At 35.7% G+C, this 24,015-nt stretch overlaps 1 protein-coding gene across 7 annotated transcripts in view; it reads right to left on the bottom strand.

The window, feature by feature from the left end:
* Positions 1–24,015, bottom strand: part of FOCAD (focadhesin) — a 347,741-nt gene that overhangs the window by 129,703 nt on the left and 194,023 nt on the right. For all 7 annotated transcript variants that reach the window (XR_012127690.1, XR_012127692.1, XR_012127691.1 and 4 more), the window contains 4 exons: positions 21,327–21,431; positions 20,846–20,947; positions 20,193–20,323; positions 18,158–18,284 (listed from right to left, as the gene is read on the bottom strand). Coding sequence is in view for 4 of the 7 variants with exons in the window: in XM_073228431.1 (XP_073084532.1) it covers positions 18,158–18,284; positions 20,193–20,323; positions 20,846–20,947; positions 21,327–21,431 (465 nt within the window). In the remaining 3 variants the exon portion in view is untranslated. The remainder of the gene's footprint in view (positions 1–18,157; positions 18,285–20,192; positions 20,324–20,845; positions 20,948–21,326; positions 21,432–24,015) is intronic.

Consider the following 24,015-nt stretch of genomic DNA (forward strand, 5'->3'; position numbering starts at 1 on the left):
TTCTTGGAAGGTACCAAAATAATGCTTCCAATGAGATCTCAAACACCACAAACATTTTAAACATTAATGCCATTTAGTCTACTACCTTCCTTCAGTGATTCCCTCTCTATATTCCATGCCCCCATTTACTCCCCAAAGAAAAACCCACCCCGTCTATAAGCTTAAACCAATATATTTTATTCACTGGTATGGCTGAATGGTACACAATTAGCATCATTTTAGTCATGTCATTATTTCCAGCTCAGTGGCATTTATTCAGATGAGCACAATTTGCAATCACTGAGCCCAGCTCTTCTGATGTTCACTGGCATCATTAAAACCCTCCCAGTGTCCAACTTGTTTGATCTTTTAAAGAAAGCCCTGGGTCTGTGGCTGAGAGCCGGAAGCTCGCGGCTGGACACCCTGGCCACAGACTACACCCATCGGTTAGCAATCCTCAGGGACCGTGACTCCAATTCAAGAGAGAAAACTTCCATACAAAAATTCTTTAAACACAAAATAAACATAAAATTGGGCTAAATTAATGTACAGGAGCAGGAGGAGCTCCTAAATGTTCTAACTTCAAAAGCTGAGAATGTAAATTTTCAGGGTAAAGTGTCTTTAAAGATCATAGCAATCTGGTGTGTAAAAGGTAGAGAGCAGGGAAAAGGGGATGGGAGCATAAAAGCAAAAATAGGAAATGGTAAAATTTTAAGACCTCAAATTAAAAATTTCCTACTTTAAATTTTGATACAATGCTCAACTTCAACTGATCTCCAAAGCAATCAATCATATTTTATTTAAAAAAATAAAAACAGTTAAAGAATAGTGGAAAGCTTAAGTCTTTTCTATTTAAAGGAAAAAAATATTTATATATTACCACACAATTCACACATGGCTTAGGGTATACTCAATAGTAAGTATTCCATTATGTGAACATACCATAGTGCAGTTACATTTTTATTTCAGATATGAAAAACCATATTTAAAAATCTACTTAGAGGGTGACAAAGCAAATGTTATAATATCTGCAATTCTTTTATAAAAGGCAAGTTCCTGCTGTCCTTTTAAAGTTAAAAATAAGGCCAAACTACAACTTTCAACTGCAAAGAGTCATTGTGTAGTAAAAAGCTCAGCACGGAAATAAGATTCACCAAATGTACAAAAAGCGTTTTCATGCCCGAAAGAACTGAAGACATCAAAAAAACATGCCCCAACTACAAATAACATAGCTCATTTAAAAAAGACCAGCAAATTCTTTCTCTAATGCATAGCAAATTAAACTTATCAACTCCTCTGCAAGGTTGAACAGGCAATCCACCTTTAAATGTCCCACAAACAAAACATAAGAACAACAAAAGAGGTTCCAGAGTAATAAATACTGAATCCACAGTAGGCGACAGAATCCTTACTGTACACAGCTGAGAAAACCTGCCGAGGGACAATGGATCACATTTCCATATTAAATTATATTTATCACGCTGAAAAATGCTTAAACAAAATACAGGATTTCTATTGGCCATTTTTATGCCACACTCACTCCCTAAACTCTTTCAAACCCGCTGAGTCCCATTGAAATCGTTCCCACCCCATGGAGCTCTGAAGGAGCCATCAGACAAAGAGTCGGGATGATGGGAGAGGGCAGGGACAACTACCCTCCCCCGTGATTTCAGAAAGTAAATCAATAAAAGAGGATAGAATAGCCAAAACATAACCTTGGCATAGGGTATTTCCGGGAAAATCACTGCTGTGACAAATGGCCTGAAGTGAACTCTTCCAGCGGTCAAGAATCCCCAGGAAAGGCCCTCCCCTCCTTATCTATTGCTCAATGGGACAATACTCTGCTTTGAAAATATAACACCCTCTTGGAGCTGGGCAAGATGAAAGAGCTTTTCTTCATGATCCTGCAACGCCTATTAATTTTTGCTACAACCGACTCACAGCTGATTAAGAAAACAGAGGGCTAGTGCTGCCTCACATTCTCATCTCAAGACTTCAGAGAAAAAGTGTTAAAAGTGAATGAGCCTTCTCTTTCAGTCCAATGTATTGATTTCCATTTCTGCACATACCATACGCTGTTTCTCCCCCAACGCTGGGCAATTTGTTTAGACTGAGAGTTGTTTCCCACCTTGAAACACCACTAGCAATGTTACTGTATTCCTATGTAGTTACAGAATTAACTTTCAGATATATTATGACTCACTTCACCACCACCCACAGCACAGGTTTAGAAATCAACAGCTGAAGGAACAAAACTTAAACTGTCCCCAAAGTACACTCACACTTTTATCACAATTGGTAAAGCAACAAGAGAGTAAGAAAAACACAAGAATTGGATCAAAGAGCATTCAAATCTCCATGTTACCACATATTTCTATGTCAATCTGGATGTTACTTAGACTTCCTACAGCCATCAGCAAATATCACCCACATTACAAGGTTATTGTGAAAGTGAATACAGGATATAATAGATGCCAAATGCCAAACTTAGTAACTAGCATGATAAAATGTGGCTTATAATTTATAGCTTTGTTTTATTAAAGTACAACACACTACAAAAAGGAAAGATTATATTGTATTATATAGTTCAGTGCATTCTGACAAATGTACATCATGTTGAAACCATTATCACAATCAAGATACAGACCACAAAATAATGTGAGCCACATATGCAATTTAAAATTTTCTAGTAACCTCTTTTTTAAAGGGGAGACAGAGGTAATTAATTTGAATATATTTTATTTAACCCAATATATTCAAAATATTGTCATTTAATATACAATTGGTTTTTAAAATATCAAAAGATATTTTCCATTTTTTTCATATTAATGCTACAATCTGCTGTATATTTTACATTTACAGCATATCACAATTCAAATTAGCCATAGTTCAAGCATTTACTAGTTGCATGTGGCTAACAACTACTATATTAGTGCAAATACAGACCATGGTCCAGAATATTTCCTCATGTCTCTTTCTCCTCCTCCCCACTCCAAGTCAACCACCATGCTGACTTCTATTTCCATTGATTAGTTTTGACTATTTTTGAATTTCATAAAAATGAAATGCATGGATTTTTTTGTAATTGGCTTCTTTCACTGAGCATGTTTTTAAGATTCATCCATGTTGCTGCAAGTAGCACAGCCCATTCCTTTTTGCTTTACAATGTACAAATACAGCACATCATTTTGTTTATTCATACATCAGCTGATGGACATTTTGTTTTCAAATATGCTATCATTAAAAAGCTGAAATGAACATTCTTATGCAGGTATTTTGGTGGACATGTTTTTATTTACTTGGATAAATACCTAGAACTAGATATGTTGGATCATAAAGTAGGTTTGTATTCATCTTTATAAGAACCTGCCAAATACTTTTTCACAGTGGTTGTATTGTTTTATATTACTGACAATAATGTATGAGATGTCCAATTACTCCATGCTTTCTCTAATATTTGCTACTGTCAGCCTTTAGTCATCCCAGTGATGTACACATTTCCTAATGAGCAACAATGTTGACATTTTTTTCACATAATGCTTTAATGTCACTGCCTATCTAGGAGCATCTGCATTATTTGGGGAAAGCAGAAGATGTATATTTGTAGGATATTTGTAATTTGATGTATATTTGTATAGCTGCTTTGGAAAACAGTCTGGCAGTTTCTCAAATGGCTAAACACAGACTTTTAAGATCCAGCAATTCCACTCGCAGATACATAACCAAGTCATCCCAGTGATGTACACATTTCCTAATGAGCAACAATGTTGACATTTTTTTCGTCATGTAATATCTTTTTTGAAGAGTAGTTTGGAAAGATGAAGGGAGAGTTGTTACAAAACGAGCCAGCTTATCTGAAATTTTTTGTAACATTAAAACAAGGGACACACTGGGTCAGACAGATAATGTAAATCTAGAAGCCAAGGCAACTGCAGCAAATTAGAGTATACACTTGTCTAAAGGAAGCTGTTAACTGCTATTTAGCACCAAGGGGTCACTGCCACATAGAAAAGCAGGCTAGATATGTAAGAGATTCCTGTCTTGTCAAGAGACAGAAGATATCTGTATTTTTATTTTTAATTAACATTACAATTAATTTAAAATATTAATCCTATGATAATCAAGCAAAATAGGCCATAGTTTTCCAATTCTGATTTATTAAATGTTATTGGTTTTATGAAGACAAATATCCTTAGTAAGGTAAACATTAAAGCATTCCATATTGTTAATTAGTATTGGTCAAAGATGACATCTATTAAGACAAAGCAGATGACAAAATCATTTTGAGAGGCAGGCAGCAATGTCCCAGAAAAAATTAGAAATAATTGGCCAGGGCAGCACCCCTTTCCTCTTTCCTATATGACAGAATATATACTATTGTATTCTTATTCTTAAATGATGATCCATAACATGTACATGTTAGTAAGAATGAAGGTGACAGCTAATAATGCTTTAATGTCACTGCCTATCTAGGAGCATCTGCATTATTTGGGGAAAGCAGAAGATGTATATTTGTAGGATATTTGTAATTTGATGTATATTTGTATAGCTGCCTTGGAAAACAGTCTGGCAGTTTCTCAAATGGCTAAACACAGAGTTTTAAGATCCAGCAATTCCACTCGCAGATACATAACCAAGAAAAATGAACATAGATCCAAACAAGAACTTGTACGTGAATGTTCACAGCAGCAGTATTAATAATAGCCAAAAAGTGGAACCAACCTTAATGTCCATCAACTGATGAATGGAAAAATAAAATGTGGTGTAGCCATAAAATGCAATATTACTCAGACATAAAAAGCAATTTATTAATACATGCTACAAAGGATGGATCTTGAAGACATGATGCTAATGCAGAGCTAGTCACAAAACACCACATATTATGTGACTCCATTTATATGAAATGTCCAGAATAGGAACTCTGTACAACAGAATAAATTAGTGGTTCCCTAGGACTCGGGGTATAGAAAGTGTGGGGCTTCTTTTTGAGTTAATGACAATGCTCTAAAATTGATTGTTGTGACAGATGCACAACTCTGATTGTTCAAAAGCCATCGAACTGTACACTCTAAATGGGTGAATTGTATGGTATGTGAATTATATCTCAATAGAGCTATTTACATAAACAAGAAAGAAAAATTAGGTAGAGGTGAGCCATAGTGCCTCTCTTCTAGTCCCAAATATTCTTTCCCGCTGCCTCCTGAAGTTGCTGCTGGAGGTTTAGAGAAGAATTGCCTTGCTATCTTATATCTCTCTCTTTTGCATTATTTCTGAGTTTCTACTACACTAAGTGTACTTAACACAATATTATCCCCTAACAGACTGTGAACTCCTAGAAGGCTGAAAATGTCTCATAAATCTTTACATCCAGAGAGCCTTGCATAGCCTGGCTTAAGATCCCAGTATTTTTGTTTTAAGGTTAATGCTTTTTGTTCTTTGCCTAGGGAGTCCACGCCCAATGTTTGCTGTTGCAGTAGACACAGGGTTTGAGGGAGAAACTGTACCACCTTCTTCTCCCTTGGTCTCCTAAAAACCACCTCTATTTATCAGAAGATGAATAAAGGTCAAATTGGCAGAATCCTTCTGAAAGGATTCTATGTGAACATCTTCTGGAACAGGCAACAAATTTATGTGCTAAATAAGATCCTTCTACACAACTTACAACCCATAAACACAAAAAGCTGAATAAGGAGAATTTTTTTAAAGTATAAAATTTTTAAAAGCTGAAGTATGGACTTAAATATGATCACTAGTCAATAAGATGAATTTTAAAAGCACTCATAACAATACAAGAACTATTTAAAGCTAAAACTATTGAAAGTATAGTTAACTTTTTATAATTTCTACAAAAAATCAGTAGTAGATTACATCACTATCCCTCCTTTTATTAACAATGCTCCAAAGCCTAAAAGCTAAATTGCATGTGGCAAATTGACAGTGAGGAAAGAGCATTCTATTTAGATCTTTCCTCTCCTTAGTAACAGTTTGAAATCTTTGGACATAAGGGATTAATGGGCTGCTGGTAACAAGCAGAATGATCAGAAAAAGAAGAAATGTTGCCCAAGACTCAATAAAGTGGTGACATAATTGAACTGCTCTCCTTAGCAACAAATAATACTGCCAGAAATTTGGGCACAAATTGCTACATTCTACCTCTCATGTTCACATAAACATGGAAAATTACTAAAAATAAATAAATAATAAGTTACTCAGTAAGAACATAAAAATACCCTTAAATTAGAGGTGGAGCCAAGATGGCGGCGTGAGTAGGATAGTGGGAATCTCCTCCCAAAAACATATATATTTTTGAAAATACAACAAATACAACTAATCCTAAAAGAGAGACCAGAAGACACAGGACAACAGCCAGACTACATCCACACATGTGAGAACCCAGCGCCTGGTGAAAGGGGTAAGATACAAACCCCGGCCTGATGGGACCCGAGCACCCCTCCCCCCAGCTCCTGGCAGGAGGAGAGGAGTCAGAGTGGGGAGGGAGGGGGAGCCCAGGACTGCTGAACACCCAGCCCCAGGCTTCCGCACCAGAGCGCAGACACAGTGCATGCGGGGATTCCTGGATACTAGGGACACAGGACAGCAAGACCTTTGAGCGGGTCCCAAAGCCGGCGCCACTGTGACAAAGAAAAGCAAGTGCTTTTTGAAAGTCTTAAAGGGACAGGGACGCCACAGCTGGACGGAAGCTAACTGGGTCAAAGTCCAGCAGCTGGAAATTCCAAGGAACCCTGGGTGCACTAACCCCCTGGGCAACAGCTCTGAGACCCCTCACGGAGGTAAACAGCCAAACAGCCCCCTGTCCATTACCCCTCTGGGGCCCCGCCATAGCAGAGCAGCAGCCTGAGGCTGGCCACACCCACAGCAAGGGAGCTTCCTCCATACCGGCCGGGCAAGATACAGAAACCCAGTCTACACGCAATTGCCCAACACAAGCCACTACAGGTCGCAGTTGTCCCAGTAAAAAAAGGCCAGGAGTTAGTGGAAAGCCTTGGCCCTCCCAGCTGACAGAAAGTAAATAGCTCACCATTGCACCTATCAACATGAAAAGGCAAAAAAGTTTGATCCAGACAAGACTGACCCAGACAGCTTCGACATCTGCTACATCTTCCCCTGAGAAGGAACCTGGGGAGATAGATTTAACCAGCCTTCCTGAAAAAGAATTCAGAACAAAAGTCATAACCATGCTGGTGGGCTTGGAGAAAAATATGCAAGAACTAAGGAGGGAGAATATAGAGAAATAAAACAAGCTCTGGAAGGACTTCAGAACAGAATGGGCAAGATGCAAGAGACCATTAATGGACTAGAAAACAGAGAACAGGAACACAGAGAAGCTGATGCAGAGATAGATAAAAGGATCTCCAGGAATGAAAGAATGCTAAGAGAGATGAGTGACAAATCGAAACAGAACAATATCCGCATTATAGGGGTACCAGAAGAAGAAGAGAGAGAAAAAGGGATAGAAAGTGTCTTTGAAGAAATAATTGCCAAAAACTTCCCCAAACTAGGGGAAGAAATGGCCTCTCAGACCACAGAGGTACACAGAACTCCCATGACAAGAGATACAAGGAGGGCAACACCAAGACACATAATAATTAAAATGGCAAAGATCAAAGACAAGGACAAAGTATTAAGGGCAGCCAGAGAGAAAAAAAAGGTCACCTACAAAGGAAAACCCATCAGGCTATCATCAGACTTCTCAACAGAAAACCTACAGGCCAAAGAGAATGGCATGATATACTTAATGCAATGAAACAGAAGGGCCTCGAACCAAGATTACTGTATCCAGCACGATTATCATTTAACTATGAAGGAGGAATTAAACAATTTCCAGACAAGCAAAAGTTGAGGGAATTTGCCTCCCACAAACCACCTCTACAGGGCATCTTACAGGGACTGCTCTAGATGGGAGCACTCCTAAAAAGAGCACAGAACAAAACACCCAACATATGAAGAAGGGAGGAGGAGGAATAAGAAGGGAGAGAAATAAAGAATCATCAGACCGTGTTTATAATAGCTCAATAAGCGAGTTAAGTTAGACAGTAAGATAGTAAAGAAGCTAACCTTGAACCTTTGGTAACCACAGACTTAAAGCCTGCAATGGCAATAAGTACATACCTTCCAATAATCACCCTAAATGTAAATGGACTGAATGCACCAATCAAAAGACACAGAGTAATAGAATGGATAAAAAGGCAAGACCCATCCATATGCTGCTTACAAGAGACTCACCTAAAACCCAAAGACATGCACAGACTTAAAGTCAAGGAATGGAAAAAGATATTTCATGCAAACAACAGAGAGAAAAAAGCACGTGTTGCAATACTAGTATCAGACAAAATAGACTTCAAAATAAAGAAAGTAACAAAAGATAAAGAAAGGTATTACATATTGATAAAGGGCTCAGTCCAACAAGAGGATATAACCATTATAAATATATATGCACCCAATACAGGAGCACCAACATATGTGAAACAAATACTAACAGAACTAAAGGAGGAAATAGAATGCAATGCATTCATTCTAGGAGACTTCAACACACCACTCACTCCAAAGGACAGATCCACCAGACAGAAAAATAAGGACACAGAGGCACTGAACAACACACTAGAACAGATGGACCTAATAGATATCTACAGAACTCTACATCCAAAAGCAACAGGATACACATTCTTCTCAAGTGCACATGGAACATTCTCCACAATAGACCACATACTAGGCCACAAAAAGAGCCTCAGTAAATTCAAAAAGATGGCCAACATCCAAAAGACAAACAACAACAAATGTTGGCGAGGTTGTGGAGAAAGGGGAACCCTCCTACACTGCTGGTGAGAATGTAAATTAGTTCAACCATTGTGGAAAGCAGTATGGAGGTTCCTCAAAATGCTCAAAATAGAAATACCATTTGACCTAGGAATTCCACTTCCAGGAATTTACCCTAAGAATGTAGCACTCCAGTTTGAAAAAGACAGATGCACCCCTATGTTTATCGCTGCACTATTTACAATAGCCAAGATATGGAAGCAACCCAAGTGTCCATCAGTAGATGAATGGATAAAGAAGATGTGGTATATATACACAATGGAATATTACTCAGCCATAAGAAAAAAACAAATCCTACCATTCACAACAACATGGATGGAGCTAAAGGTTATTATGCTCAGTGAAATAAGCCAGGCGGAGAAAGACAAGTACCAAATGATTTCACTCATATGTGGAGTATAAGAACAAAAGAAAACTGAAGGAACAAAACAGCAGCAGAAGCACAGAACCCAAGAATGGACTATAGTTACCAAAGGGAAAGGGACTGGGGAGGACGGGTGGGAAGGGAGGGATAAGGGCGGGAAGAAAAGAAAGGGGGCATTACGATTAGCTTGTATAGTGTTGGGGTGGGGCATGGGGAGGGCTGTGCAACACAGAGAAGACAAGTAGTGATTTTACAGCATATTACTATGTTGAAGGACAGTGACTGTGAACTTGGTGACAAATAGTGATTTTACAGCATCTTACTATTTTGATGGACAGTGACTGTGAACGGGGATGTGGGGGAGACCTGGTGAAGGGGGGAGCCTAGTAAACATAATGTCCTTCATGTAATTGTAGATTAATGATACCAAAATAAAAAAATATCCTTAAATTCTAAAATATTTAGTCTAAGAACCCAAAAGAAAGACTTTACATATGTAACTACATTTTAGACTATTGCTTATCAACAGAAAAATGGGGAGCAACTTAAAAATCCGATTAAAAATGAATTTGATTACTTTTGATACTTTCACTCAAGGGAAAGTAATTAACCAATTAAAATATAAAGCACCAAATTTTTTCTTGCAAAATGTAAAATAAATAGAGATGATGGAAACAGTAAGCTACATATGTATAATGAAAACACACTGGAAAGGGATATGGTAAATGAAAATGCTTTTGTGAGAAGTTGATGAGTGATATCTTTTTTTCATTATCTGAAGTAAATGCTATAAAAACTAAATGTCTTCAAAGTGGGATAAAAACACTTCAACACATCTTTAAAATAGAAAATTAAATATATAATCAGTAAAAACTGTTAAGTTAATTTGCTACAGCTTAAAACATCTTTTTCATTAGGATTTTTATGCAAAGCCTAAATAATGTAAAACCTATGCATTAATCAATCACAAAGGAAATGGAGAAGTATGGGGAAAAAGTCCAAATATCATGCTCAGAAAAAATTGTCTAATAATATCACAAGGTCAACTGAACACAAACATAACTAGTGAAAACACATGTTATGTGAATTATATGTCAATAAGGCTGAGTTAAAAAAAAAATTAGGACATAGACTTTGAATTCAGTTCAATGTGGGTTTGAATCCTGGTTCTCCTGCATTTTAGCTACATAAGCATGGGTGATTATTTAACCTTTTTCAGCCTCCCAGAAGAAAATTTTATCTATCATATAGAGGGCTTTTTTAGTAAGATTGAGATAATAAATATAATGATTGTATATTCTGTTTACTTTATAGAAAGCACTCAGTAAACCTATAGATGCTTACTACTACTATTATTAAAACAGCTCTAAATTTCCCAGCTGAAAACATTCTGATAATTTCATATAAAAACAAAGAAAATGTCATATGTAGACAAAGTAGAGCATGTGTGTCTTCATCTGATTATTTCATATAGTTTGATAAGCTCTCTTTGTAGTAAAAGAACTGTAAGAAATAAAAAATCTCATGATTTCCCAGTGTTCTTTACTTAGAAATATGCAGACACAATTATTTTACTAATCATTCCTATAGGAATGAAATATAACTTGGCTGGAAAGGGAATTTAAATGCAATGAAGAGGAATTTCAGCATTATTTACAATAGCCAAGATATGGAAGCAACCAAAGATGAATGGATAAAGAAGATGTGGAAAATAAACACAATGGAATATTACTCAGCCATAAAAAAGAGGGATCTTTTGCCATTTGTAACAACATGGATGGACCTAGAAGGTATTCTAATAAGTAAAATAAACCAGGCAGAGAACAACAAATACCATATGATTTCACTTACATGTGGCACCTAAAAAAAACAAACAAAAAAAGAAATAGACCCATAAATATGTACCACATATTTGTTACTATACAGAGGGAAGTTCGGGGTGGGGTGGGGAATAGGTGAAATAAGTGAAAGGAATAAAGAAGTACAAACTGCAAATTGTAAAATAAGTTAGCTATAGGAATGGAAGTACAATATATAGAATATAACCAATAATATTGTATGTCTTAGTACGGTAACAGGAGGAACTACACTTACCATGGCAAGCATCTAGTAATGTACATGAGTATTGCATCACTACATTGTACATTTGCAGCCAATGTAATATTGTGTATCAACTCTATTTCAGTAAAATAGAGTACATTTTTGTTAAAAAAATTTTTTTAAGTAATGAAGAAGAGAATATTCAAAGAATCTGAATGGATTTCCCCAAAAATATATGCAAGAGGCTATAAACACATAAAAAAGATGCTCAATATAATTAGTCACCAGAGAAATGCAAATCAAAGCCTTAGGAGCTCACAAGACTGGCTACAGGGTTTTTTTTTAAAGCAGATAATAAGACATGTTGCTGAGGTTGGGGAGAAATTAGAACCTTCATACATGGTTGACAGGAATGTAAAATGGCACTGCTACTTTGGAAAACAGTCTGGCAGTTTCTTAGATGGTTAAACACAGAGTAACCATATGACCAGCAATTCCATTCCTAGGCATATCCCCCTCAAAAATGAAAACATGTTCATGCAAAAACCTGCACAGAAATGTCCAAAGAAGCATTATTTACAATAGCCAAAAAGTGGAGAAAAAAAACCATGTCCATCAACTGATGAATAGATAAAATGTAGGATAACCAAACAGAATATTATTTGACCATAAAAAGAAATGAATTACTGATATATGCTACAACACTGATGAACCTTGAAAACATGTTAAGTGAGAGAAGCCAGTCACAAAAAACAATATACTGCATGATTTCATTTATATGAAATGAACAGAACAGTCAAGTCCATAGAGGTAGAAAGTAGATGACTGACTGCCTAGGATTGGGGTGGGGATGCAGAAGGTTGGGGTGTGACAGCCAAAGGCTATAAAGTTTTTGGGGGAGGTGATAAAAATGTTCTAAAATTGATTGTGGTGATAGCTGTGTAATAAATTTTTTATTACAGTAAAATATATATACTAAATACACTAAAAACCACTGAATTGTACACAATAAATGGATGAAATGAATGGTAAGGCATATATCTCAAAACTTTTTAAAAAAGAATATTGCTTCTTAGAAGTATAACTTTAAGTCAAAAAGAAGCAAAAAAGTTAAGGCAAATAGGAGTGGAATGGGACAAAAAGTGGTGAGATAAGAAAGCTGAATGGAAAAGATAATGAAAGAATATTAATTTTCCTTTGAAAATGACAAACCCTTGGCTTGAAGATAAAGAAAACTACTTTCAATGTCCAAATTTTTGAAAGGAAGGAAATCTTAGAATACCAAAAGAGCATTAGAATTAGAGTCTTGGGTCTCTTTCCTTCTCTTTGATTTATGAGCCATGTGACCTTGGGAAAGTTACTTAAATTGCCAGAGCCTCTGTTTCTTCAGTATAAAATGAGTCTTCATATTACAAGATGTCCAAAGAAATACTAGCTGTAATTTTTAAAAAGTAGTTCAGCCTAAAAAGAAATTTGTGAAGTCACAAATCAATACACCAACAGAGTCAAGGAAAGAATAATTTTTTTTTTCCAATTTCAAAATGCCAAACTACATTCTTGTTTTTATAGTCAAGATTTCTAGAACTTTCTTTCTCCATTCTTTTGTTTAGTAAAGCCAAGAAACCCAAATTGGAAACAATCTTCCCCTTGACATAATTGGCATTTAGATGGCTCCACCCTTTCAACCTCATTGGAAGACCATGATAAATGCTTAAACAGCTGTAATTGTATGCTTACTCTGACCCTACCAAGGATAAAATGAGTTCCATAATTGTGACTTTCAAATCTGGAGTCCAGTGTCAACCTTAAGAAAAACAGGTACAAAGATAAAAATGGGAAAGACCAGCAAAATCCAATTTTGAATAGTTTTCAAACTGAGTATTTTATTAAAGATAGGGTTACTCAATTAGCTCTCTTATCTTTACTGATTTTTAAAATCTCATAGATTTAGGCTTTCTATATTAATTATATTTGATAGTCAAGGCTGTAAAGGTAATGGATAGATGAATCACTACCAAATGCTGCTGGGAAATAGGTTTAAAACTATATTGAATATTTTCATTCTTGAAACTCTTGGCAGCCATCAATGCTTCACACATATCAATTAGAAGACAGAATAAGGGTCCTTACAGAATGCATGCTGTCTTCTGTGAAGAGCATGCTGGCAAACAAACAAACAAAAAGATTAGCCCAAAATTAGTAAATGTGCCTTGGCAAGGGCTGCTGAATTGAGCATATTTTATAGCTTTAACACACATCATAGGACATAACAGCAGCAGCTTCATAAATAATGATCACATACACAAAAGCTTGGAAAGGCTTAAACAAAGCAGAAATACATAACCCCCATCAAAGTTCATCAAGAAGGCTTGGATTATTTCAATTTATTTAAATGAATATAAAGCTATTCATTACCAAAGTTTTTTTAAAAGAGAATTTTTATTGCCAATATTTTATATACATGATGCAGTTAGTTTCAACAAATTCCATAACTCAGAGCATTTGTGATATTTATAAGGATAACATGGTAAATAACACTATTCACCTCCTGTAAGCATCAATAAAATAGTGGGTTTATCTTCTAGACTAGACAAGGAAGATAGATGAAATATAAGGGATAAGGAAATAAGTATCCTTTATACTGAAATGAAGCGATAACTGGTATTATTTTATGATGTATTAATGGCCATCATATTACAAGATGTATTTAAAGGGGCCAGCATCTATTTGTTGGAAAGATTACACAGAGAATTCTTATTTCCTTTGAAACATTTCAGTTGAAGTTTCTTAAAAGTGAATTGTGATAAAAGTATTACAATGGATTTTCAAACATGAAAAGAGAAAGGGGGGTGAGAAGAATGAAACGCAATGGGAAAAAGAATGCCTTTACTCAAGCAAAGGAAGGAGTAGTGAGGTATCAAAATAAGATAGACTTTATTAAATGAAATACTGGACGTGAAATCCTCAATTCTTCTATGGGACAGTGGAACGTGAGAAGCAAGGCAGTTGCTTTAGTCTGAAGATCTGTATCCTCCCCACCAAATTATATGCTGAAATCCAAATCCCCAAGGTCATGTTAATAGGAGAGGGGGTCTTTGGGAGGTGATTAGGTCATGAGGGTAAAACCTTTGTGACACGGATTACTGCCCATATAAAAAGCTATCTTGCCCCTTACGCTGTGAGAGGTTACAGTGAAAAGATGGCATCTATGGCCAGAAAGGAAGCCCTCGCAGACAGTGAATCTACCAGCAACTTGACCTTGAACTTCCCAGCCTCCAGAACTATCAGAAATAAATGATTGTTGCTAGTAAACCACCAATTTATATTATTTTTGTTATAGCAGTCTGAATGGATTCAGATAGTACTACATATAATAGTGGGCTCAAAATAATCTTCATAGGTAGTGGTTTGGATTAGAAGAATATATTTGGTGCTAAATATTCAACAGTCCCAAATACTTCAACTATAGAAAGTAGTACCAAGAGCTTCAGCCATGAAGGGATAGGTTATCATTTGGAGGAGGAAATTAAGTCACTATCACAGGTTATGTGAGAATTAGGGGAAAAATAACAAAACTACTTAGAACGTCCTTTCAGCATTGACTATATCCAACTGTGTACCAATCTTTCAAGAGCAAGTTCAACATTTGAAAAGCACCTTTGTGGGCAGACATTGTGGTAGGTCTTTTTTGTGTGCAATCTCATTTTGTCCTTACTTAAAGAAATGGATGCCCAGAGAGGTTAAGTAAATTAATCAAAGGACACACAGCTAATAACTGGCAATATAATGGGTACAGTCCAATGACTGCCAAAAAACAACAATGCTTTCTACCACAGCAGGCAACATTTTTCTAATGATGATATCTTAAAGAATGGAATGAGAAAAATCAATATCACGCACTGGGTCTTTCTTATGAATTAATAAGCATCTACAGACAATGGAGCCTTATAGTAACAGCAGAGAACAGGTGGAGAACCCAATGGAATTACAGACACAATAATAAAATGAAATTACTATTTGTTAGGGGGGAAAATGCTAATTTCAGAAACAAGCTGTATAACTATTTGAAAAAATAATGAAAAGTGAAAATATTCCAAAATGGTAATACTGGTCAGCCTTTGGAGGTGAAAGTATGGAATTCTTTCTTTTTGCAAAGCCTCTGTTAAAAACTCAATTAAAAATAAGGTTTAGTACTACTTATTATGAAAGCAATAATTATTAAAGTGGCACTTCCCAGTTCCAGATGACTAACTGAAGCAATAAAAACAATTCCTTGGTTATATGTAGTATTCCTGCTATAATTCCTCTGCCATGAAACTCCACAAATTTGGCAACTCCTCAGCACACAGTCTGCAAGCATTGTCCTTGGTAACTGTTCCTGAACAGTGGATGATTACTGCCTCCTAAAATAAGTGTTTACCCCAAAGAACATTAGTTTATTTGCATACCAAGATCCTGAGTAAATATCTAGCCTCCCTCTGAGGTCTACTCTTCTCCTCTATAAAATGGTATTATAAGCCCTATATTGCAGAGTTATTGACAACACAAATGAAAGGTGCTTAGTACAGTTACATGAGCATGTAAACAGTCGATATAGTCATTACTTGTGTTATTGTATCATGACATTCATTATCATCATATCAACCATAAATAGCACAAGCTAAAAGAATTCTTAGTCTCATTCACCAAAAAACTACCATTACGTAGGTATGTTCACTATGTCAAAAACTTTGGTTAGGCTGGTGGTGATCTTTGATGTAATTACCACATTTCTCCAAAACAGTGGAGATTTTCTTTGCTGTACTGTAATTTTGGGAACAGTTTAAACTTCAGAAAATTATTTAGAGGCTCATTCAGGCTCATTCTAACATCAATCTCTCCTACCCAATCTCATCATTAGAAAAGAAAGGATCCTTTGCCAATCTTCAAGCCAACAATAAGTTTAGCTGGCTATAAAATTACCCCTGGCCCGTCTGTTTGTTTCTATGCAGAAGATCAAGGCCTAGCTTGGATACCCAGAAAATGAACTAAGATACGATATGAGGAGGAGCTTCCGGCATCAGCACTCTCTGGAGGACTTGTGCCGGGGGATGATCATCAAAAAGCCTCCACAGGGATCCGGACGATGCTGCGGTTGTGGCTGCATCCAGCCCACCGTCTCCTGGACTTGCCATAGGAATGAGGAGGGAGATGTCTAGGCTGGCATGTGCATACAGTGAGACAACGAATTTGACCGGATCTGTACTGTTGGAACTCAACCAGGAGTTGGGAGGGGTGCAAGTTGTAGCACTCCAAAATCTCATGACTATAGACTATCTATGTTTAAAAGAACATATGGGATGTGAACAGATCCCAGAAATGGGCTGCTTTAATTTGTCTGATGGTTCAAGTACAGTTGGACAATATCCATCATATCATAGATAAATTTTCACAAATACCTAGGGTGCCTAAATGGTTTTCTTGGCTTCACTGGAGATGGATGGTAATTATAGATTTGCTTTGTTTATGTCACCGTATTCCTATTATGTTAATATGTGTGTGCAAATTAGTTAGTAGTTTAAAACCCATACATACTTAAGGTACTATACAAGAAGATATGTCAAAGAAATAATCAATCCTCCCATGTTTCCTTCATATGCTACATCTATAGCTTTTCTTCTTCCTTCCTAATTACAACCCTTAAATAGAATTCGTGCCTCATATCGAATTTACCGAGTATCATAATTCCTCCAGGTGGTAAAGATACCTCGAGACAAGTGCTGGGCATAGAAGCCACAGGGCATAAATCTGCAAAGAAGTAAAAAGCTAACCTTTGCAACAATATGGCTTCTCTCTCACTTACCAACTTTACATTTCCCTGTATGGCCCCGGAAGATGACTGGTTAGCCAGAGACGGGTAAGATTCCTCAAGGGAGGAACAACCTAAGACAGGCACAGTCGCAGGGGGGCCATCAGGTGAGAATTTGGGGATCAACAGAGGTGAGGCTCAGAACCTCACCCCCCCTGCTTTGAGAGAAATCTTCTGCATCCGTGGATGTCTTGCTGCCCTTGTCTAGCCTGGATTAATACTTAGTCCATAGGCACACACCTGATCATCTGATCATCTACATTTGCCTTCTTACAGCACTAAACTATGTTTTCTACCTTTATCTTGCATCTACCTACCACTTCAGCATTTTATTAAAAATAAAAATAATAATAATAATAGGAGAAATGTGGGATCAACATATAAATCAAGTACAAAAATCAAACGAATATTCATATTTGACCTGATTGTTTATAGGTCATATTGCATGATCAAAACCAAAAGTTTCTGTGATGAATGCCCTTGTACTGTTCACCATGTAAGAATTTATTCACTATGTAAGAATTCGTTCACCATGTAAGAACTTGTTCGTTATGCTTCAGAAGATTGGAGACTGACGAGAATTAGGCTTGAGATGGATTAATGATTGTACATTGAGCGTTGACCCCCCTATACTGAATTTTATTGTTGTTAACAACCATTTGATCAATAAATATGAGAGATGCCCTCTCAAAAAAAAAAAAAAAAAAAAAATTACCCCTGGCCCATGTCAATTTCCTCACCTCATCTGCTTCTAAGGCTTCCTAATCACAAAACCAAGAAGCAAATATACTCAAGAGTTCTCCTATAAGCATAACTGTACTTTCTAAATTAACAAAAACAAAGAAGAACAAAGAAGAAACCTGAAGTGTGGTCTTCTTTAGCTTTTAGAGAATGTCTACATGACCAGATTTTCAAGGCTCCCCTCTAAAAGAATTTGTAAAGTAGGTCTTGCTTCACTCTTCTAAACAAAAATCTCTGGGAATGAATATTCAAACTTTCAGCTACTTGAATCTGATCTTATATCCTTGTAACTACTATGCTTCTAAAATGTTTTCTTCAAAAATATCCAAAACAATTTAAGAAAAGCCTACCTCAGCTTGGCAAAGTGCATGAAGACCTTGTAACACCAAGGCTGCTGGAGTAGCTTGATCAGGCTTGATGCATTCATTCAGCACTTGGGAAATAGCTGCCAACATATCCGCACCATGTTGATATGGCCTACAAGAAACAACACTGAGAAATAAGATTAAAGCCAAAGAACTTTGTTACCACTACCAGACCTTCTGCCTGAACAAAAGCCTTAATGCTTTTCTTTATTCTCATGTTTACTAAATGATGACCTTTAAATACAAACATATTTCTTCAAAGATTTGTACCAGCATTATTTCTGCTATAACTTAAGGCTCATGTTTGATACAGAAATATCTAAAAAAGAAGATACTTGTTTACAAATTTTATTCTTCCTAAATCATAAATGCTACCATCTGAATTAATAAAAACTCAAGCCTATAATAATGGTGAAAAGAACTGACTTATCTTATTGGGATTATCAGTAAAGATACAGCTACTCCAGCCTGGCAGCTGCTTTGGTATCAGCCACTGACTACAAAAGCAGGGATTTGAGATCTGAAGATGATTTATTACATTAGTGATACTAAGGTGGTTATACTTATCACAACAATGATGCTAATGATGATGATAATGCTAAAAATGAAAATGTGAATTATAACCAGCTGAGCACCTACCTTATGCAGGCACTGTGCGGGGTTCACTCACTCATCCTCCTCCCCATCCTCTCCTCTCTATTCCACATATATTGTGCTATCCCCTGAATGCTTTAAACTTCATAAAGAAATGCTCAGGTCATCCCTCTATTCCTTGTAATCCCTCAGTGATGTAATACTTTCCTCTAATAAATAAACTATCGACTGATGAAACTGCCTGGATGGATTCTACTGTTTCACTGTCTGGCAAACAGAGATGGTTTTCTAAAACTGGAAAAATTGGACAGACCTTGAGGTGGAAAATGGAAGGAGCACTGAGTCAGTTATCAACAAACTGTTCTGGGCTCTTATGTAACATCTCCTGAGCCTCAGCTTTAAGCATGTAAAATTAAATATGAGCTAATAACCTTTCATCTCTAAAATTTTTCCATGTCAGTACCTCAAGAGAATCCAAACTCTCAGGTCTTGAGTTACATGTGTAACTTTTAGACTGAGGTCATGGTTACATTGCCAAGGCTGATGCTTAAAAAAGAAGCAGAACTGCTGAGGCTTAGCTGCATTTGGATCAAAAATTTTACTTGCATAGGGAATAATCCTCATTATCAGTACCTGGGCCAACCCATTCATTACACAACTTTGGGACGCACCATTCACGTTACCACTGATCGAACTGAGGGTGATGCTCCCGAAAATTCTACAGCACAGTGGCTCCATCAACATATGAAACTGCAGGATTATAATTCATTTTAAATCTATTTCCTCCTTAAATATTTTTACCTTACCTTATTCAAGAAAAAAAAATCTATTAAAATAGAGCTTTGCTTAGTGTTATTTCAATCTTGTTACCTCCCACCACCTATGTATTAATCCACAATCTAGAAGAGCAGAGTTATCTCCCTAATATTTTCATGTCTTCCTAAATGCTAGAGCATACATGGGAATTAAGATAATTTCCTTCCTTGTAATAACTCCTAATAATTAATTACATGCAATGAGTTACAAATAAGGCCTTTCCTTATTAGAACTTCTAGGTATAACATAGGGAGAATATAAGAAAGAACAGTTTGACTACAGCCCATTGCTTAGGTTTCAGGATTTATACACAGAAAATCAGAAAACAAAACATCATGTATTTTGTTTCACTACAATATTAGATTATCCAGGAAAGGATATAATATCCTATAAGCCTAGTTATAAGACTAGACCTGAAATGGAGAGACAGGCTTGCTTCTTAAAGTTATTTTCCAGTATTACTAAGTTTTACAATCATAAAATTAGAATTGAAAATTTATTCTTACTCAAATATCCTCTGCCTATCTATCCTAGCTTCTTGCTTAAAATAAAAAACCAAATGCAAAATAATATATCAAGATATACTTCATAAGGACTAAGTCCATCTTACCTTTGCTTACATATGTCTCTGATTGAGGCTGCTTTCGCAATCAGTTTCTCCCACTGAACTTCCTTGCCCACAGACAGAGAGGGCACATCGGACATGGCCATGAGGCGCTGTAGTTCAGGGTAGACACGATCCTAAAAAAGCAATTTCACAAAAAAGGCAACTTCCCAACTTGAGTTGAATAAGCATTATCCCCTTTATGCATCATTCTTACCACCAAATCACACATTTGCATTGCAAATTATAATGTATTTCTTCTAATCAGCAGCGAAGAATGCTGTTGTGATTGCTGGGGATTTTCTTATAGACCCATGTACTGTTCATTTCACAAAACAGGAAAAAAGTAGCTAAATCTCACCCTAATGACAGAGGCTCTAATCACTTATAATCATATTTCTATTACTTTTCCCACACAAATGGAAAAATAAATTTAAGAATTAAGGAAATAAGTTTATTCTCAATTTCTCTCTGAGAGCCGATCACAACTGACTGCATTACAGATCAAAAGCTTTGGCTAAATCAAAATTTCTCAGTGTAATCGTTGATGCCACTCAGTAGTACTAATGTATTAAGCACTGTCACACTTAATGACAAAATTAGTTCTCTTCAGTGAAAGGAACATGTTTAACACTCACACAGATATAATCTGAGCTTACCTGCTTTTCCCACAAAGAAGTCAGCAAGCGCAGAGTGACAGCTCTTAGTTGTGGAGTGGTTCCAAGAAGTTGGATTGCTCGTAGAATCTGTCCTATGCACATCTAGAAAATATTGAAGAAATCATGGTTTCACAATGTAAATGTAGATAATCCCAAGATTACTAAAAGAATTTAGAATCCCTTATAAAATAAAGACAGAAATGGAAGCTTACTACAATATTACCTATCTCCTTAGAGGTTGGGGATAGCAATCCTGGGTGCCTAAGAACCTAATCTCAGATGATAGTTAATGGGAAACTTGGCTATTAAATGGTTTAAGAAAATTCTTAAATATTGTACTAAATAATTTTAGTCTAACAAGGAAAACAGTGATCATGGCACAATTAAAGGCTTAAAATTTCATATAATACCAAACAAAATTCAATGTATTATTCATGCCTCATTTTCCCCCCACCTCAAGTAAATTGGTTAATACACAAACCTTGTGAACACCAAGTGTAGGTAAAGTATACAAGATATCATTATATAATACAGGCTCCAATGGTTTTCCCAACTTGAACATCAAAACTGGAATCAGATTTGGTCCCTAAAATGAATTTAAAGACCATTTTAATTATGCCTTCTAAGAGAAATCAATCTATAAAGAAAATTTTATTTTTCTTCAAAAGAATGATATGAATATATATTAATTATAAGACTAAAAATATGTCAACCAGCCATTTGTTGTTAATGGTAATTTCACAGTACCACTAATAAACTATCTCTTATAATTAGCTGCCAAATATCAATCAACAAGTGTTTTTCTTTAATGACATGACATTAACTCTCAGCAATATGGAAGTACTTAAGATGTATCTTACCCCAGAGAAGTTTACAGTTCTAATGAGTAGCTAACAATTAAGATATTTAAATAACAAAATAACTACAAAGAGTGAAATATTCAATTGTTATTCCAATATGCAATAATTAGTCAACTATACTGTATGGGAGCTAGTGAACAAAAATTCCCTCTAGGTCCTCATTTCAATCCCTATGCATAACACAATTAAATGAGAACAACTTATCTGTGGATCAGAAGACATAATATTGTTAGGATATATATTTAAATATATAATATTTAACAAATAGATCTACAAATTCAATGCAATCCCTATCAAAATCCTACCTGGCTTCTTTGCCAAAATTAAGAAACTGAGGCTAAAATTCACATGGGAAAGCAAGGAACCCCAATTAGCCAAAATAAATGAAAAAGAAGAACAAAGTTTAGGACTCAAACTTCCGAATTTCTAAATTTACTACGAATCAATCGTAATCAAAATAGTGTGGTACTGGAATAAGGACAGAAATATAGGTCAATGCAATAGAACTCAGACCAAAATTAAATCCTTACATTTATGTTTAATTGAATTGACAAATATGCCAAGGAAATACAATAGGGAAAGAAGGCTCTCTTAATAATGGTGGAGTTCAACAACTAGTTTATCTACAGGCAAAACAATGAAACTGGACCCCTTCCTTATATACCACATGTAAAAATTAATTCAAAATAGACGTTAGACCTAAGTGTAAGAGCTAAAACTGATAAACTCTCAAAGAAAATACACGAGTAAATCTTTGTAACCTTGGGGTTAGGCAAAGCCTTCTTAGATATGACACCAAAAGCATGAGCAACAAAAGAAAAAAGCTGATTTCATTAAAAATATTTGACCTTTAAAGGAGACTATAAAAAATGAAAAGACAATAAACAGAATGGAAAAAAATATTTATAAATCATATATCTAATAAGGAAATCATATATGGAATAAATTCTTATAACTCAGTAAAATGACAAATAACCCAGTTTTAAAAGAAGACCTGAATAGATATTTCTCCAAAAAAGATAAAGAAATGGTCAATAGACAGAAAAAAGATAATATCAGTAGCCATGACATAAATACAAATCAAAATCAGAATGATATACTACTTCACATCCAAAGGGACATCTATAATCAAAAGGACAGACAAGAGCAAGTGTTGACAGGGATGTAGCAAAATTGGGACCCTCAGACACTACTGGTGGGAATGTAAAGTGGTACAGTCCCTTCAGAAAACAGTCTGGCAATTTCTCAAATGGTTAAACAGAATTGCTGTATGATCAATAATTCTATTGCTAGGTAACTATACAAGAGAAATGAAAACATATCCACACAAAAACTTACACATAAATGTCCCCAGAAGTATAATTTACAATAGCCAAATAGTAGAAACCCATGTCTATCACCTGAAGTAAAGATAAATAAAATAGAGTATTGCCACATAATGAAATATTATTTGGCTATAAAAAGGAAAAAGAATTAACATGGATGAACCTTGAAAACATAATGTGATGTGAAAAGAGTCGGTCATAAAATACCACATACTATATGATTCCATTGATATGAAATATCCAGAATAGGCAAATCTGTAGAGACAGAAAGTAATTGCTTAGAACTGGAGATGCGTAGGGGAAAAATGGGGAGTGATTGCTAATGGGTACAAGGTTTCTTTTTGGAGGTGATGACAATGTTCTCAAATTATTTATAGTTACATTTGCATAACTGTGAATGTATGAAGTCATCAAATGATACAGTTTGAATAGATGAAATATATGACATGTGAGTATCTTAATAAAGCTATTTTCTAATAAATTCAATTCAAAATCATTAAATGAGCATCAACTATGAGCAAGGAACTTTACTTGTTGGCACAAAACAGTACACAAAAAGTTTTTATATTCCTTACAGAGCATTTCACAGGTTTATTGTCCAAAATTTGTTAGAGTTCTTCTATCTGCTATAATTTTAGAAAACCTGTTCCTTCCAAGATTAGAAGACATCTACTTTAATTCTATCTCAAGAAGGAAAAAACATCCTCTTAACCCTACCAACCAAAAAGTGACGTTTAAACATTAATTCGTTGATGAGCCTGACCATGATATGCCATGGTAGCGTTTGGAGCCACAAATGGAATGGCTACAGACTCAAAACATATACCCAGAATTTATGATGTTTTTAGTAAGTGCTGGGGCTCTATTGAAACAGAAGTTCCATCAACCTTACCTTGAGTAACTGAAGGAAGACAAAATTTTTAATTGGCTTCTTCTCCCCATTTTAATTAAAAACAAAAGGTTATCTTAGATTGCACTGCACAAG

This window comes from Manis javanica, chromosome 2 (genome assembly GCF_040802235.1).
Source record: "Manis javanica isolate MJ-LG chromosome 2, MJ_LKY, whole genome shotgun sequence".
Classification (NCBI taxonomy): domain Eukaryota; kingdom Metazoa; phylum Chordata; class Mammalia; order Pholidota; family Manidae; genus Manis; species Manis javanica.